Genomic DNA, 17,895 nt, shown 5'->3' with positions numbered 1-17,895 from the left:
CTGGAAGACACCCTCCTTTTTAGAACTCCTTGTGTTTTCCAATTGCCTTTTCCTGATTGCTCACCTTGGCAAGCACACCAAGCAGCTCACCCTTGTTGTGTGCAACCACTTAGTCAACCATGCCAGCTCCATGCACTAAACGCACTCCTGCCTGGTATCGGATCTGTTGGGCCTGTGCAGAGAAGAGGCTGTGCAAGCACAGCTACGGCCCTGCCATAAAAACATGGATATCTACCGGCAGATTGAACTGGGGATGCAGGCAAAGGGGTACACAGAGATCAGCAGTAGTGCTGTGTGAAAGTGAAGGAACTTTGCCAGGGATAACACAAAGTCAGGGAAGCCAACAATAGATTTGGTGCTGCTCCACAGGCATGCCGCTTTTACAATGAACAGCATGCTGTACTTGATGGAGACCCCACCAGCACCCTGCCGACCACTGTGAGGAGCACAAGACAGAGATCCCAGTCATGAACAGTATAGAGGAAGGGTGTGGGGGGAGACATTGAAGGAGTGTCTGGCCATGCAGCAAGCCAGGACCTGTTTGAGACTCCACCACAGTCTAGCCAGTTCTGCCAGGCGAGTGGGGTGAGTTTGATGGAGGGGAAGGGAATTTTGGTTAAGTGTGTGCATGCATTTTTTCCTTACAGTGTTTAAATTTAAAGATGGCACCTGGCACATCCATAAGATAATAAGACAAAGGTATTGATTTTTCATTATTTTATTTGTATGAGAAGCAGCAGAGGTACAACAGAGAGAGAGTTGGCATCTGCCTCTCATTCCCATGTAGTTAGGCAGGGGCAGCATGTGGAGCAGTTTGTTTTTGTGCACAGAGATGTCCATTTTGTCCTCCTGAGAGACTTTCATGGAGATACTCTGCAATCCTTTCCAGAAGGTCTCTGGCGATGGCTGCCTTATTTTTTCCTCAGTAGTAGGACACTTTCCCACCTCACTCTGCAATGAGTTCGTCTGGCATCATCTCAGTAAACAGGGTATCAGCATACAAGCGTGGTCAACTTTGAGACACCAGTAGTATCTGTGTTTTGTGTCCTTGTGATCCTCAGGAGTGAGAGATCATCTAAACCCATCACCACTTGTAGAGAATAGGGCTAATATATATCATTGCCCTATATTGGGTCCATGGAATGGGGAGTGAAATTTTATAGCTTCATGCAACAGAACAGCCGTGGCTGGGGCTGAAGAGCAGTGCTGTGCTGAGGGTCTCTAAAGCTGAATTGTCAATAATCATTTAAAATTATTTAAAAGTATTTATGGGACTACAGTGCCCCTACACAGCTGCAGAACACCTCACCTTGATGAGGAAAAAGAAAAGGACTAGGGAGGACATGTTCAGTGAGATCTGCAAGTCAGTGCTTCATTGGACCATGAGCAAAGGGCCTGGAAAGCCAATATGACTGACAGCATGGAGAAGGAAGGGGTACAGAAGAAAGGCGCAAGAGTCCCAGCAGGACAAGGAAAGGGAAATGCACGAGGACATAATGGGTGTTCTCAAGCAGCAAATCCAAATGCTGCAGATCCTGGTTGACCTACAGTTCCAGAAATCCCAGACTCTCCACCTTGTGCAGTCTTTGGAGAAATCCCTGGGTGCTGCGCCCTACACATCCCAATATGCTACATGGCATCATGGGCTGCATTCTTACCTCTATCCCTCCATGCCAGTGGACAGCAAGGAAAACCACCACTTCTCAGAGGTCTGTGAATGTGAACAATGGTTGTTGTACGTGAAGCCACAATAGACTACCTTTGTGCATGGAAATGGACAGAAATGTTCATTCCCTTTCCAATTTTAAAGTTCCACTCCATTAATTCATATTAAACATTTGTATTACATTGCCTATTTTTTTTGCACTTTGTTTATTTGCACTGCTTTTCCCACTCAAAGTAATATTTTTGGAGACCTAAATTATCTTTTTTAGTTCACAACAAATACTGCAGAATGCACACTGGTACTTAAAGCAGACAGTACTTATAAGTGTACAGCCACCACATAATTCATAGATTCAGGTAAAGATTCATTCATATTTATAAATGTGCAGCGAGTACTATACAATTTTTAGCAGCACCCAAAGCTCCAGGCCCAGAGAACCCTCCAGCAGAGAACACTACTCTGGCTGACCACTGAAGTGCTCTTTCAAAGCCTCCTTCAACCACATAGCTTGAAGTTGGGTCTTCTAATGGCCCTTGTGTTTGGCTGTTCAAAGTCAGAGCTTGCTCCCCCTTCCCCCTGGCAACAATATTTTTCCCCTTTGCCTCGCAGTTATTATGCAGGACACAACAGACAGCTATAACCATTGGGATATGTTTCTTACTGTGAGCCATTCTAGTGAGTAAATGCCATCAGTGCCCCTTCAATCTACCAAAAGCTCATTCAACTGTCCTTCTGCACCTGCTGAGCCAGTAGTTGTCTCTTTTCTTGGTGCTATTGGAGTGGCCAGTGCACAGCATGAGCCAAGGGAGGAAAGGGTAGGCTAGGTCCCCTAGAATCACTGCTGGCATTTCAATATCACCAGTGATAATTTGCTGGTTGGGAATGAATGTCCTGTGTTCTTGAAGATGTGAGTGCAATCTGTTACCAGCCCAGGCTGATATCAATGAAGTATCCCCAATGATCTATCAATGCTTGCATAACCATAGAAAAGTACCCCTTTCTGTTCATGTACTATGGCAAGGTGAGCTAGTGACAAAATAGGGCTATGCATGTTGTCTGTCACCTTAATGTGCTGCAAATCCATCCACTATGTCCTGCACATTGCTGAGAGCCACTGTCCTGCAGATCAGGAGACATTTAATGGACCTACAAATTTGTATGCTCCCACTGTGCATTTTCCAACTCCAAAATGATTTCCTTCTGACTGGTAGCAATCTGGTGTTGCTTCTGGAGTATGATTGCCACTCATTTCTCCACTGTTAATGCAGCCTTCATTCTAATGTACCTGCACTGGAGGACTGGGCAAGCTTGGCACACAGATGAAGGAATGTGGACTCTCTCACACCTGGAAGTTCCTTGTTGTTCCTAACCTGCATTACGATGCAATCTCATCAGTAGGTGTTCTTTTCTTGGGCCCAGAAGTGGTGCTTCATCGTCTGCAGCTGCTCCATAAACACCACCGACAACCTGGAACTGTTTTTCACTATGTTCCTTAGTAAACTATCCCTAAAGAAATCCTCATGTCTCCTGTTCTTGCAGTACTTCCTGCGAGTCTGCAAAAATGGGAAAATCATGTATCCTGTATTTGCAGCATGAGAACAGTGCAGAGCTTTGTGGGCTCCATGCTTCTGTCAGAGATGGCAGACACCAAAAATGCCCTGTGGTTTGTTTTTTTATAATACGTCTTGAAAATTATGTGATATGGATGGCTTTATGGAATAGAGAAAGTTGCATGCTGGGAACTTGACCCCTAGCTTCCAGGGGTCCCTGGGTGAGCATTTCTATCCCACAACACATTGTGAAAATTTCCCAAAAGGCATCTTGCCAGCACATGGTGAACTGGTATACCTGCACTTCGCTTTGCATTGATACAAGCACTCCTGGTGAGTATGTGCAGTGGCAATGCAAGCATGTATGCATAGGAGAGAGAGGCAAATTTCAGCGGCTATACGCTGATGTAACTTGTGTTGACCAAAGTTTGTAATGTAGGCATGGCTTTAGTTTACTCATCTCTAAAATGAGCACAACATTTACCTATCTCAGAAAAGTGCTTTGCAGATTAATTAAATGTCTGGAAAGCACTTTGAAATCCTGGCATGAATGTTCCTTTAACAATGGAGTATAACACACGTGAATAGATAAGTTCTGACGTAATTACTTTCTATCACTGGTAACTTGATGATGTTTTACTAAGGTGACCCACCAACTGCCTTTTTTCTTTTCTTGTGCACACAGGATCCAAATTCATGGGTGGAAGAGCCCAAAATCATAGGCCAGAGTCGTCCTCCTCTGCCACCTCCTCCTTTTTACCTTGCCTAGGAGTCGCTCACTACCTGCAGCAGCACCCTTCGCGCTGGCACTGCAAACCTAATCCTGGCTTAGGCTTTGCGGTGGTGGGATTGGAGAGCTAGTCTACCCTGCACTTACCGTGCACCATCTGCTCCTATTCTATGGAGCTAGGCTCAGCTCCATGCTCTGGGTGTTGCAACCTGACTCATTGGGCTGCAACACCATTCAGGTTTGGCCAGGCCACCCTTTCATCATGGGTGGCCTCTTCTTCCCTCCCTCAAACCAGGTCCTCCCTTCTAAACCAGGCCCACAACCCATCTAGAACCTTCCCAACCAACTGATGGGTTGCAACCCACCATTTAAGAAACATGGCTTTATGTAATAAAAGTATACTACACAGGAAGTCAGTGCTCCACTCTATTTCAGTAAATGTTTAGGCTGCAAACATACCACATGTTCAACAACATTAGCATTTTTACTGGATCAAATTTAGCTTGAGTGTAGCAGTTAAACTCTGGGAATTGCACCAGTTTGCATTAAGGAGGCATTTGGTCCATTGTGCCTTTTCAGCCTTCTCCATCATCTTGATAATATACTAGACAACATTCTCATAAACAACCAAGGCTGAGGGGCATATAGAGGATTTTAAACATTTTTAGATTTACTATACAAGAAGATAATTACTTACAAAAAAATAGCACGTGTATTTCCGCTAATGAGAATAATAATGAAACTGTACTGTCCTTTACAGTGCTCTCCCAGAAAAACAAGATTATTAAAAAACAGAATTAGAAAACATCTGGATACACAATATGGCAAGGACAAACAAACATGACTTCTGCAAAAGGAAAATCATACCTCTCAAATCTACTAGACTTCTTTGAGCCTATCTACAAAAGTAAGAGGTACAATATGGTCATGGTTTAGAAGCTGACAACAGAGACAGAAAACAAGGAGTATGAATAAACTGTTAATTGTTGACATAGCAAAAAGTTAACAGTGGAATGCCCCAAGGTTCCATATTGGGGATGAAATTCTGTCCTCACTAATGTCAGTGGGAGTTTTGCCATTGATTTCAATAGGGTCAGAGTTTCATCCTAGGGTCGATGTTGTTTAATATGTTTTTGTAATTATCTGAGAAGGGGGTGAACAGTGATGTAGGAAGATTTTCAGTAGACAGAATTATTTAAGTTTGTCCTGACTAGAAAAAACAATTTCAATCAGATCTAACAAAGCATGATGGCAGATTAAATCCAGAACTGACAAGTGCAGGGTAGTGTGTAGTGGAAGGAATAACCTGAACTTCTTCTACACATTACTAGATTCTAAATTAACTATAACCACACAGGAAAAAAACCTGAAAGTCACAGAGGACAGCCCAATGAAAATTTATTTTCAGTGGGAAATGATAGTCAAAAATATTAGAATGCATGAAATATGAATTATAAAATAGTACTGAAAATTATAATACCATTAAGTAAAATATTGGTATGCCTTCATCTGTGATAACTTGTTTGAGTCTGATTACTGCATCTCACAGAAATAGAAGGGGTTTAAAGATGGGTGACAAAAATTATTAGAGGTCTGGAAAGACTTGCATATGAAAATGGAGTGAAAAAGAGGACTGTTTAGTTTAAACAGGGGACAATAAGAGATAAACTTGAGGTGTACACATTTATGGGTGTTATAAAGAGAAAATAGAAATTCCTGATTTACTTTCTCGTAATACAAAAACAAGACGACAGTCAATGAAACTGAAAAGTAACACCTATAAAACTGATAAAAACTTTTCCTTCTAATCATCATGGTGATGCATCTATTGCTTACAAGTCCACATTGTCTGACACGCTTTGTTGGTCTATTGCATTGGACGGGAGCCCTTGTCTGCTGGTCTCCTCCCTGACCCCCTCGATAGCTTCCCTCATTGCCTTCATTCTCCCAAGCTTCTTTCTCCTCTAAGAACCTCACATCCTCTCTTTGAGAACTCCCAGGTGCACAGTTAGTCTTAAGATTTTTGCGCAGGCCTCCAAAACAATATTTTGCCACTCTCTTCAAATGTAAATGATCCCCCTCCAACATTATCACGCTGCACTGTACAGGTCCATCCTAAGGAATTTGGAAAGAGTTAGTAAGTTGATTCTTGGGATACGCTGCAAACTTTGTTATCTGGGGTTCTTTCAACCCAAAGCTCTTGGTAACTTTTACTTTATGCGAGATGGTGTCAGGAAATAAATCAGGAAGACATGGCGGTCCAACCGATAGATGGCTGACACAAACAGGAAACACAAGAGTGCTTTCACTTAAAGCTAAACTTTACTTAGTCTCAAGCACTTACATATGTCCGCCACAGGTTAGTAAAACACCCCCAACCCTTGATAATTACTGAAGCTCAGTGTGGCTCTCGAGTGGCACAGTGGCAGCCCATCTGCCAGTGGGGAACACCAGATACATCCAGAGGGAGAGTCCAGTCCTGAAGAGTCCCCCTCCGCAACTCTTCCCTCTTATTTTATACATTAGGAACACAATGACATGTCCCTTAAAGAAAACTCGTTAAGCTAGCAGTTTCAATAGTCAAGCAAGAGGTTCCGATTATTGATTAACAAGGTGTGGGTTTCTCCAGTTTGCAGCCTTGAGGTCCTAATAGACATTTCTGGGGCACATCCTGCTTTTCTAAAAATGCATGTATCAGCAACTTCAAACACAATTCTTATCAGGAAGGACGTGGGGTCAAGCTCCCTTTCTGTGGCATCCAAAACCCCCTCCCCTCCTGCCTTGATCAAGCTGAGCTCGCTACATGGCCACTTTACAGCCTCCTGACTTGGCTGCTTTTAGCAGTAAGCCATAGTGGTTTCAGGCACTTTACTGGTTTGTCAAAATCTCCCTCTACAACTTCACCGATTCATTTAAATAAAGAATGAAAGAATGTATGTGTTTGGGGACGTTTGGCTGCATGAATTGAGATCTGCTGCTTGTTCCTTTCAGTTCTAGCAATTTGCCCATAAGTTTGTTTTCAAGTCCAAGGAAAGGGGCTAGCAGATAACTTTTCTTAAAATGAAAGTGTGATTCTCTTTTACATATCTTCTTGTTCCTTCCAACCAGATCATGGGCTTGCTGGGGCCCCAAAGCTGGCTCTATCCAGAGAACAGTGCTAAGTGTGTAGGCATACCTGTAGGAGGGTAGACGCTTGTCCCGGCCAGCAACTGTTGCTAGGAAGTGAGTGCCTCGCACCGGGATGGATTTGATCTGCATTGAAGTCAATGGACATTCATCCTAATTCATCCCAGATACATGGATTTGGCACTTATTTCCAAAAGAATCCCATCAGTGCTAAGAAGTTGTGCTTTATTAGAACCCAAACAATTCAAATACATCTTTTAAACATGAAAATGCTTTATAAAGGGCATTTTACCTGAGTAAAGACTTCAGGAGCAGGCCTCAAGTGATCAAACACGTACAGAATTTCTAAATACTTCATAAATACTCTAATGTAAATATTCATTTACCAACATTTAAGTCAGATTTAGTTTTAAATGTCTGAATAAATTGAAGCTTAATTCATCTTATAAGAAATTAGCTAATATAAAATATGCTCTTGACACAGAGCTATTTACTAATATATTCCCTTTTCAATAACTGGTTTAGCATTTAACAAACCTAGAAGATTTCTATTCTATGCCAGTGTTATAACTTAAAAGATTTAGCTGCATATTTTGGGTAGTTATTACCTGCAAGAGTTTGCTGTATGAAGTAGTGAGTTGTCCTTCTGTCTTTGATTGGGGCTATGTAGCTGCTTTCTATGGGCCGAATGTGAAGAGGTGTCAGTCCCCTCTCCACCATATCACTGATCTAAGAAGTGAGGGCTCAATCCTTCTTGATTGCCCTGTGTATATAAAGAAATTGTTTTTGGATATAAATTAAATGCTAGCAATGGCATTTTGCAAGGTGGCTCTCAGACATTCATTTCTCTGTATTCAACAATAAATCTTGGGTACATTTAGGGCCTAGTCCTTCTTTTGTAGTGTACCATAAAAACCTAGTAAAATCAATGGGAGACTGAGGTGCATAAGAATCAGGCCATTAAATAGTAGAATATTGGTGCAACTTTCAATAGGTTTATAAGAAATGAAGGCTGCCTCCTATAAGGGGAGAACCTCCTTCTTTCCTCATTCTGTGGGGGAATTCCATTTGCATCCAAATGCAATGGGGAGCGATTCTGCTCTCTAACCCAGCGGGTATCCTTAGACTTGCATAGAACTTGGGAGCACCATGGAATCCCAGTGCCTCCTTACAGCTGAGATGTTTTCATGTGATCCTGGAGGAAGCTGTGTTCCCACGTAGTCCCTTCTGTTGGCTGCCCTGGAGACAACTGCTGCCCTAGGTGTAGGAAAAGGTTCATTCAGTGAAATGGGTCAAATTCATTTTACAGAGCAGTCACTTTGAAATATAATGTAGACTGAGTCAAAATTGTTACAGCTGAGGGACAGAGTTATAGGAGATGAGGCCAGGCAGAACAGGCCTATCTATCCCTGACCTTTTCAGCCCAAACTTTATATTATAACCTTGGGAAACTGAGGCAGAGCATACTATAGAGCTGCTGTTACCTTTCTTCTGTGTACCCCATCTTAAACCCCCATTGAGTTCCACCAGTTTTTGTCTTCATGTTAGTGAGAGTGGGGTAATATAGCCCTAACATAATGGAGCTATTAAAAGGGCTTACCATATGTACAGCACTGCAACTAAATAAACAGAACTACCACAAGTTTACTGAAGTGGTTCCCTTGTAATTAGTTCTTATCGGAAGGAGATTGGAAATATGCAATTTTATTAATATTTGGTTTATATCTGAGATTCACAAGATTTCTAGTAGCATCATTGATTTGGTTTGGAGGCATTTAATTAACTTTTTCTCTCTCATCTATATTTATTACTCAAAAAGCAGCAATAATTAACCAGCATAGTAAAAGAACAACATTTCATCAACAGAAAAGTGTGCCTCTGTTCCAATTCTGTCTTAGAAAAATGTATTCAAAGATTTGGAAATACTGAGAAAAGCATGATTTGATATGTGTTAAAAAAGAAAGTGAGAGAGAGTTTGACTTAGAAGCATAGAATATCAGAAAAAGGTCTATATGCATTCTTTAAAAGTTAAAGAGAATTCAAGTAGATTTAATTATGTCACTTCTTTCAGTTTCTTAATCTATGCTTTCATATGTGCCGTGATTTGGTATCAGTACTATGAAGAGAATGTGGGTTTTATTTACATAAAAATGTCTTCTTTTAGCCTTTTGGAAAGTCAGCAAAGAAAGTAGTCATTTATATCATATTAGATATCGCCCTAGGTAGACTATATTAACTGAAACCAAAATATTTGTACTGTACAGTACACTGCACTGAAAATTCTTTACATGCAAATTTTGACTTTAGATCTTGGACTTGATTGGAGCATGAATGACAGAGTCTGAATTTATAAAAACAACAGTGGGGTATGAGATTTCTGTTAAAAAGATGAATTTTAGAAATCTGCATTAAAAGATTTTAATAATTTGAATTGAAAAATAGAGCATGCTCGTATTTGAGCAATAATAGATAATGCTTGCTAACAGCTGTTGCTAAAAAGAAATAAGTGATAACAAAGACCATAAAGAGTCTGATGTCATGAATGAAAAATTGCTTTATATATTCTAGTTGCAGTTCAGAGAGAATTTGGATTAATTGCTAAAATATCCCCGTGACAACAAAGAATAGTTTCTATCCCCCAAAGAGAAGTCATTGAGGGGTATTAGATGAAGTTCTCTTGGGTCGTTATTGTACTATGATTTGATACACAGTTTACCTACCAACTTCCCAAATCCTTTTATTTTACAGTTTTTGATCTTCTTTCATCTCCCAGCCAGAGACTGGTAAACTTTTTACAGCAAGCACTTGCTGATCCTACATTGAATGAAGTATATGTGCTCTCAACGCTCAAACTGCAGACAAAGAGTACAGCCACCATATTTGGCTTATATTCTTCAGATGACAATAGCAAGTATTTTGAATTTACAGTGGTGGGGCGATTGAATAAAGGTAAGTCATTTGCCCCCAACCCCCTTATTTTATGGATCTACAAATATTGACATGTCTGCAATAGTCTTTACAAATGTTATTTACAGCTACTCTTTTGTTGTTTATTTCACTACTTATCACCTGCTCATTCTACTGCTCAGGAAGATATAAGTGTTGGCAACGTTCTTGCCTCCCCTTTTATGCTTCCTTGCACAGCACTGATACTACCCTGATGCCTAGTAGGAGAAGCATGCTGAGAAAATCAGTCGGAGTCTCTACGTTCTACCAGCCAGCTTGCTACAAGCAAGCGCTGAATGGCTCCTAAAGAAACGTAAAGTTGTTTTCCTTTCTTTTCTCCCTTGGGACAATAACTGCTTCTTATTACTAAGGAATGTGACAGACACACGCACATGCTGCCTCATGCATATGAAAGAAGGGTACTTGCGCCATGGACCTGAAGTTTAGATTTGACTGTGCAAGGCAAATGTTCCTTGCGCTTATAGAATCTTTCAGGTGATGAAGAAATGTTTGTTCTCTGTTTATTGGAACCAGTTAATTAAGAGTCACCGTGCAGACTTGAGCAAAGTTAGAAATATATTTGTTGAGAAATTTTAAGTTAGATGTAGGAAAATTCTGACTCACTTAAAACAACTTTTATTTTTTTTAATTATACAGAGAAGACCCTTAAAACCAAAGGTCTAGTCCTATAGGTCCAGGAAACTGCTCCTGAAGTCAATGAGTAAGAACTGCAGGATCAGGCACAGTGTTCTCTCACACACACACACACACACACACACACACACACACACACACACACACACACACACACACTTTTTGAGCTTTATAGACAATGTTTAAATTGTTCCTTGGCAGTTCTGAATATGTTTCTATTGCGCACAGGGAACACCAATTGTGAGTTACCTTCTCATCTTTACAGATGATCCCTCTGTGTCAGGATTGAGGTATATTGATGGATAGTGTGGAGAAGCTTGCACTGCCACTACTCATTTCCTTTTGGACTCTTGAATATGTAGAAAACTTCAGTCTACAAGACTGCTACTCTTGCACCATTATATGATAAATTCAGATTTAAGATTAGTTAAAGAGACAGAACTTCCTCAGTAGAGCTGTCCATTGAGATCTAATCCCCCCATTATTTTAGTGTGGTTTGCCTAGGACATGCACCTATATAATTAGTTAACATTTGTTAAGGGCTTTGAAAATATCCAACATGCAGTGCAATAGCTGTGGGCAATAGGTTAGAATGCTCATTGGAGTGGGTCTTTTCACTACAGCTCATCTTAGTTAGATGATTGCACGGAATCTGGGGATGATTTGGCATCCTTTTGAGGGTAAATATAGTATTATTTCAAAACTTTATTGTTATGCACATTGTGGGCCCAAATGGCAAATGGACACCTAAACAAGATGTGAAATCTAAACATTTGTACTTCATAATATAGGGGCATAATATTTCCACTGATGCGTTCAGTGTTGATCTAAGCAACCCGAAGCAGGAGTTAGTTATCTGTGACTGTGCCATGTTTGAAAACTGGGTCCAGATGTTTTGCACACATTCTGGTTTTGTTTTGGTTGATTCTATTGTAAGTATGTTCAAGCCTGTGTGAGGTTTACAGCAGAATAATTTGACGTGGGTTCCCTCCTATCCCATCACCCCCGGATTTGCTAAGTCTACACTAAGGTCTTTTCTGTACCAGAAAGGTGCACTGGTTTAACCAATTCAATCTAGTTAAACTGCTGTAGACTTCTAATGTCAATGTACAGTAACTGGTTTAAATCTTGCTTATATCAAATTAGTGTAAGTCAGTCTTACTGATGCAAGATAATTTGATAGAAGCAAGAGATGAACCATTTTAAGTGTAAGTAGATTAGGGATTTGCACCTGTTTAAATAGGTAATTTTTTTTTAGTTTGATCTAATTAAACTGGTGCATTTTTCATAGACAAAAAGCTAAAATAGCCCTGCAGACTTCTCATGCACACTGTCTAATAAGGGCACTTGGAGAAAAACTGTTTTCACATAACAGATGTACCTCTTTTACATCAATGTTTCTTTTAAAATCTAAATAAATACAACTGATATTGCTTAACAGCTCTGTGAGCCATAGTCTATTACTATGCTGCAGCTGTCCTTTCACTGAACGTTTTCTAAGCTCAGACCATTGTATTGGCTTTCAGGAGCCAGAATGACAGTGAGTATGTTTTTTAGATAGTGCAAGTAACTGAACACTTCATTATCTGCAAGTCATCTGTGTCAAGCATTCTGGTGGTGGGAGGGTACATGCAGGATCATAGGTGATTTGAGTGTAACTGGGACTGTAGTCCATCAAAATTTTGCCCTCATCTTCTTCAACAGACTGTTCCAGCCCCCTCGACGGACCTTTGGCTTTGGCCCAATAATGAGTCCTTGGATCTTCCTCTCAAGCCAGACAGTTCAGCTGTCCTAAAGCTATCCTGGCAGGTAGCCAGCAATCAGTTGTGTGCTCCACCACTGTCCTCTGGTTTCTCTCTCACTGACTCACTGCTGTGTTCAGTCATTCTGGCTGCAGGGCCCAGTTCCAAGGATCCTGCTTTAATATACCCCCATGCACGTAGCAGTCACATAAGTAAATGCCTGCAACATAGAGCTGGCAAGTGAAACTCAGCATTTGTCAGCAAGCAGAGTCGCTTTTTGTCAAGTTACTGATGACCCCATGCAATCCTAAGGAAATCTCATGTCTGGTTGTTTTTGTACATAGAAAATGGTGAAAATAATTGAGTCATTGATGGCAACTGCTGAGATTTCCAGAAAGGATATATAAACTAAAGATAGAAGGGACCACACACTGGTATAAATCAGATTCATTGGAATTACTGTGGATTTATACTGGTACAACAGAGCAAAAGCTATTTCTTTATATTTAAGAAATGACCAAAACAAATGATATCAAGGTAATGTCCAAAGAAAATTTTAAGGAAGTTCAAAACACATAGGAAACACAGAGTCATTAATAGTATAAAAAGAATAGTGGAAATCCCAAACCTTAGAATAAATGGCAACTGGAGATATCATGATAACTGCTTACAAGTATCGAAAGAGTTTAAACACCTGTCTCCTGTTTCTTCTATTCTAGAGGGTTGTAACCATAAATATATCATATGTAATATGTGCCAAGTGGCTTTACATTCAAGGAGCATTTTTGTAGTTTCCCCTGCATCCTACCTACAGACCTTCTGCCTCACACACACAGACTCATTGGGTAACTTACAGACTTCTCATTCCTGAGAGCAGTAAAATGCTGCAAAGTCTGGATACTAGCTAGGAAAGATGTTCCAGCAGCTCTTTTACCCTATCAAAAAGAAGTTGCAGTTAAAAAAAAAATCCTCCAAACACTTTTCTAAGATTCCAAAAGAGGAAAGAAGTACATTACTATTGTTTATATATGTAATTAGCCTTGATTTTAAACAAAATTTGAGACAGTTACCATCCCCTTGAGATGCCTAGGAGTCCAAGTTTGCAAGTATCTGGATTTCTTAGCCAGAGCAAGTGATATCACAAAGAAGGGCCAGATTCCAATAACGTTACTTAAGCTAAATCAATGGGATCTTGGAAAGTAGCTGTATGCGCTACAGATGTGTCCTCCCTGCTGCTATTATCGATAGCCACATATGCTCAGCCAGGTTGTCCCCCCATAAGAGATTGTGGACAGAGGAAGGTTTAGCAGGTAACCATGGGGATAAGTCCTGGGTGGCATCGAGGAGGTGTTTCATTCTCGCTTGTAGATTCAGTTTCCTTAAGGGATAGATTTTTCTTTTCCAATTTTACTCATTTTTAAGTTTTTTTTCAATATAGTAATTTTGTTAATAACAGGAGTGTCTTTGTGCAAAGTGCAGTCTATCCTGGGAGCCAGGCAAGTACATCAGGTAAGGTAAGCCAGGTGTTTGACAACTCTTCTTTATCAGGAAGCATTAAAAGAAGGGAGATTTTAATGCTATGTTTGCGTTCTCTGTGTTATTTTTTGTATTCATTTTGTGTTCATCATGTTGAAAGACAGAAAGAAATGGAATCAACTAATAACTAACACATTTGACTACACAATTGTTAGTATCCTTTGCAGAGATGTTGTACTCATTACTGAAACATATACTCTAGCTATGCATTTCTGCTGCAGAGTAACTTTTAGGATGTCAAGTGTAATTCTGCCATACTATTAATTGCACATTAACAATGATACAGCATTTTATTGGCAATGTGTATTTTATTACATTATGCCCTCTTATGATGACATATGCTCCATCATTTGAGTCATTTAAAATGAGCCTGAACAAAGCACTGGAGAATGATCGGTAGGCAACAATACTGAACCTATGAGTTTTCTTCTATCTTCATTTCCTGCAATTCTATGTCAAATTTATATTCCCTGCTTATATTTGCATATGGGGTACATTTGTCAAAGCAGAAGTGATTAAATAAACCAGAGCAGTGAGAAGTATCCACCCTGATCTTCCAGTCACCAGCCACTCAGATTATCAGGACATGCCTCGTGTTTTGTGTTACCATCTTATAGTCATGTTGTGCATTTTCTACTAGTCATCCTGCGTTACATGAAGAATGATGGGAAGTTAAACTCTGTGATGTTCAGCAACACCCAGCTGGCTGATGGGAAGCGCCATGCAGTCCTTTTGAAGCTGAGTGGTCTGCAGCGGGGATCCATCACAGCAGAGTTATATCTGGACTGCATGCAGGTGGATGCCATTCAAGGTCTACCTAAAGCATTTTCAGGTCTATACCACAGCTCAGAGTCTGTGGAACTTCGCACCCTACCGAAAAAGGCACAGGTAAGTATGAAAACTTAAGAACAGATGGAACAATTAGAAAGAAGGTGCATTAGCAGTGAGAAGGTCTTACAGTAATCTGTAAAATGAATGGAAAATTGAGTGGCTTCTCCAGATATAGAGTGAAATCCAGGCTGCATTGAAGTCAGTAAAATTTTGCCATTGATTGCAAAGGGGCCGGGATTTCACCCAGTTTACAGTCTACCATAACCAAGATGTTTTAGTCTAGGTATTACTTGAAGGTCAGATTATTTGTAAATTTTTACTTATTGCAAAAATGAAAGCTCTAAGTAGCTTCCTACAGATTTTCAGTAGGAACAATATATAGGCTACATGTATGCTTAATGTACATGCGTACAAGAAATATGCAGTTTGACTCTTCAGTCTCTGCAATGACTGTGATTCAGAAATTGAAGGAATAGGAGGAAAACTACACTGGCAATGATCTGGAGTCAAAATACCAGCTATGTGATTATAACCTTGCTATCTACCTCTGCCTGGGCTATTCCAAGGAGAGGGGCTGACGTTTTTTGCTGTGATTTCCACATCAACCATCCCAGAAAAGCAGTATCTTTCAGGAACACAGCACAAATATCTTTCATCATTGCAACTAGTTGTATGCAAAATATTCATAATAAAATTGAAAACTAGTCAAAAACAGAGTGTTTTCTCCTAATTTTATTACAAACTTGAAAAGGAGCCCATTTCTATGACACACAAAAAAGTAAGGTACCCATATTTTTTTTTTTTGAGTGAACAGGATTTTGTTTTCAAGCAAAAAAATGCCTTTGCATTGAAATCACAGGAGCATTCTTTTGGTATTGTTGTTATAGCAATATCTATTGTCAAAATTTGTTGTGTGAAATCACGTGATTCAAAAAAGACCTGTGTGAAAAATCTGCAAAACCAAAATGTGGTGTTTTGCCCAGTGCATTGCAGTTTCTTCTGTCAAAAGGACTTTATGGAATGGCCAAAGTAGTTAGGAGGTACAGTAGCATGTCCAGGGCTGGCTCTGGCTTTTTTGCCACCCCAAGCAAAAAAAAAAAAAAAAAGACGAGAGGCAGAGGGGCAAAGCAGGGGGAAGAAAAAAAAATGGCCCAGCCGGAGCAGCAAAGTGCGTGTGAGGGGGAAACATGGTGCAGCTGGAACGGCAAAGCGGGGAGAGGGAGAGGAAAACAGAACAAAGAAACCCTACAGGGCAGCTGGAGCCAGGGTGCAGGAGGATTCCCTGCGCTACAGAGTGCGCGCCCAGTCTAGTGGAGGGGAGGGGGAGGGAGTGGGGGCGAGGAGAGAGAGAGAGAGAAGGTGGGCGGCCAGCTCTTTAGTGGGGCACTCACCATGCGGCCCCGACTGCCACGCTGCCTGCCGGGAGGGCTCCGCTCCGCTCTGGTCGGCGGGGAGGGAAGGATGTGGGCTGCCCTGCCAAGTTTGCTGCAGGGTGCTCCCCTCCTCTGCACTGCCGCCCCTACAGGGCTGCCGGAGCAGTGAACAAACAAACAAACAAAACACGGACGTGCTGCCCTAGGTTAGGGCGGAATGCCGCCCCGTAGAATCTGCCGCCCCAAGCACGAGCTTGCTCGGCTGGTGCCTGGAGTCGGCCCTGAGCGTGGCTATTAAGCCCTGCCCACACAACATGGGCTTAGAGCTATCCGCACATCAACTAAGAGGCTTGCCCCATTTCAAGGTTGCTTGCTTGTTTCTTCGTTGTTCTGGAGATGATTGCTGTGAATTTCTCTGATTGCTCCAGGACACTTTGGATGAGCTGAAGCTGGTAGTGAAAGGCTCACTTTCCCAAGTAGCAAGTCTGCAAGATTGCTTCCTTCAGCAGAATGAACCTGCTACTCAGAACACAGGTAAATAAGTTGAAATACCCTGCCTCCCTAAGATATCCTGAGAAACTAATTACAGTGTATTTTATAAACCTGAAGAAATTGTTCAAATTAATGAGGGCAACCAGATAGAATCAGGGCCATGACGACATCATGCACATTTTTTTCAAATGTCACAGGATGGAGAGGAACACAGTCACAGACACATGTAACAAAGCAACATGTCATTGATATAGTTATGGGAAAGTCAGTGGTGCTGGGAAAGGCCTTTTCTTGTTTGAAGGGGTGCAGGCCAATTCAACTGCTCTTTAGCTCCGGCTCTCACCCAGCTTGTGAGATGGTTCTGCTTGAAGCAGAGGATCTAATTGTTTTGTGTTTTTAAAACAGATTTCTTTTTACATGTAACGTGGTTCCTGGTTATTGAGCCATGAGTAGGGAGAAGCAAAATGGGTAAGGGCTGCTGTGATTGCTTTCCTGGACAGTAAGAGGTGAAGGAGTAGACAGGGCAGAGCAAAGTGATTTAATGACAAATTGTGACTGTTTTCATAGCGTCTGGGAGGAGAAGAACAGGTAAATGTTGTGCGTACAAGATTTTAACATTACATAAGACAGTGAAGCCAATAGGGCCAGTTTAAGACTAAAAATGTCCTTGTAAATAAAAATACAGGATCTGTGACAAATCTTCTCTCCCTTGCCACCTCCTAGCAAAACCACAGCCTTAATCATTTTAATTAGGATTGATGTAATATAGTTGCGAGACAGGGTACATCATTTTTACACAAGACTACCCTGTCTGGAAAACAAGAATTCTGTTTCACTAAAGTTTTCAAGGTTTAAAAAGTTGTTTTTATCCTGCAAAAGAGAACCTCGAATAGTCTACAGCGTGGTGGTTGGGGCATTCCCCTCAGATGTCCCTGCTCCAATGCAGAGACTTGAATCTGGATCACTCTAGGCAAGTGCCTAACCATCAGACTGTTGGCTATTCTGGGATGGAAGTGCTCTCATTTTGACCAGAAATTCCATTTTCTCTAAAAGTTTCAGTTTCCACAAATCAGCATTTTCTGATGGAAAAAAAAATTCATTGAAAAATTCCTGACTAGCTATTTGTATGTGTTAGAGCTTCATAATGATTAAGGTTAAGATTATGTCATGGGTATTTTTAGTAAAAGTCAGGGACACTGTCCCTAACTTTTACTAAAAATACCCTGAGGGAGGGGGGAAGGGGAGAAAC

The 17,895-nt window shown here is 41.0% G+C and overlaps 2 protein-coding genes across 2 annotated transcripts in view; both read left to right on the top strand.

The window, feature by feature from the left end:
• The window catches only part of LOC127047924 (cardiomyopathy-associated protein 5-like), a 478,816-nt gene that overhangs the window by 160,246 nt on the left and 300,675 nt on the right, over positions 1-17,895 (top strand). The gene's annotated exons all lie outside the window — the stretch shown is intronic.
• The window catches only part of THBS4 (thrombospondin 4), a 67,717-nt gene that overhangs the window by 2,495 nt on the left and 47,327 nt on the right, over positions 1-17,895 (top strand). Inside the window, exons 2-4 of the mRNA XM_050946904.1 lie at positions 9,821-10,021; positions 14,591-14,838; positions 16,583-16,688. Coding sequence (XP_050802861.1) covers positions 9,821-10,021; positions 14,591-14,838; positions 16,583-16,688 — 555 coding nt within the window. The remainder of the gene's footprint in view (positions 1-9,820; positions 10,022-14,590; positions 14,839-16,582; positions 16,689-17,895) is intronic.

Source organism: Gopherus flavomarginatus, chromosome 3 (assembly GCF_025201925.1).
Source record: "Gopherus flavomarginatus isolate rGopFla2 chromosome 3, rGopFla2.mat.asm, whole genome shotgun sequence".
NCBI classification, from domain to species: Eukaryota; Metazoa; Chordata; order Testudines; family Testudinidae; genus Gopherus; species Gopherus flavomarginatus.
The sequence above is the reverse complement of the archived record's forward strand: the minus strand, read 5'-3'. Positions and strand labels throughout refer to the sequence as shown.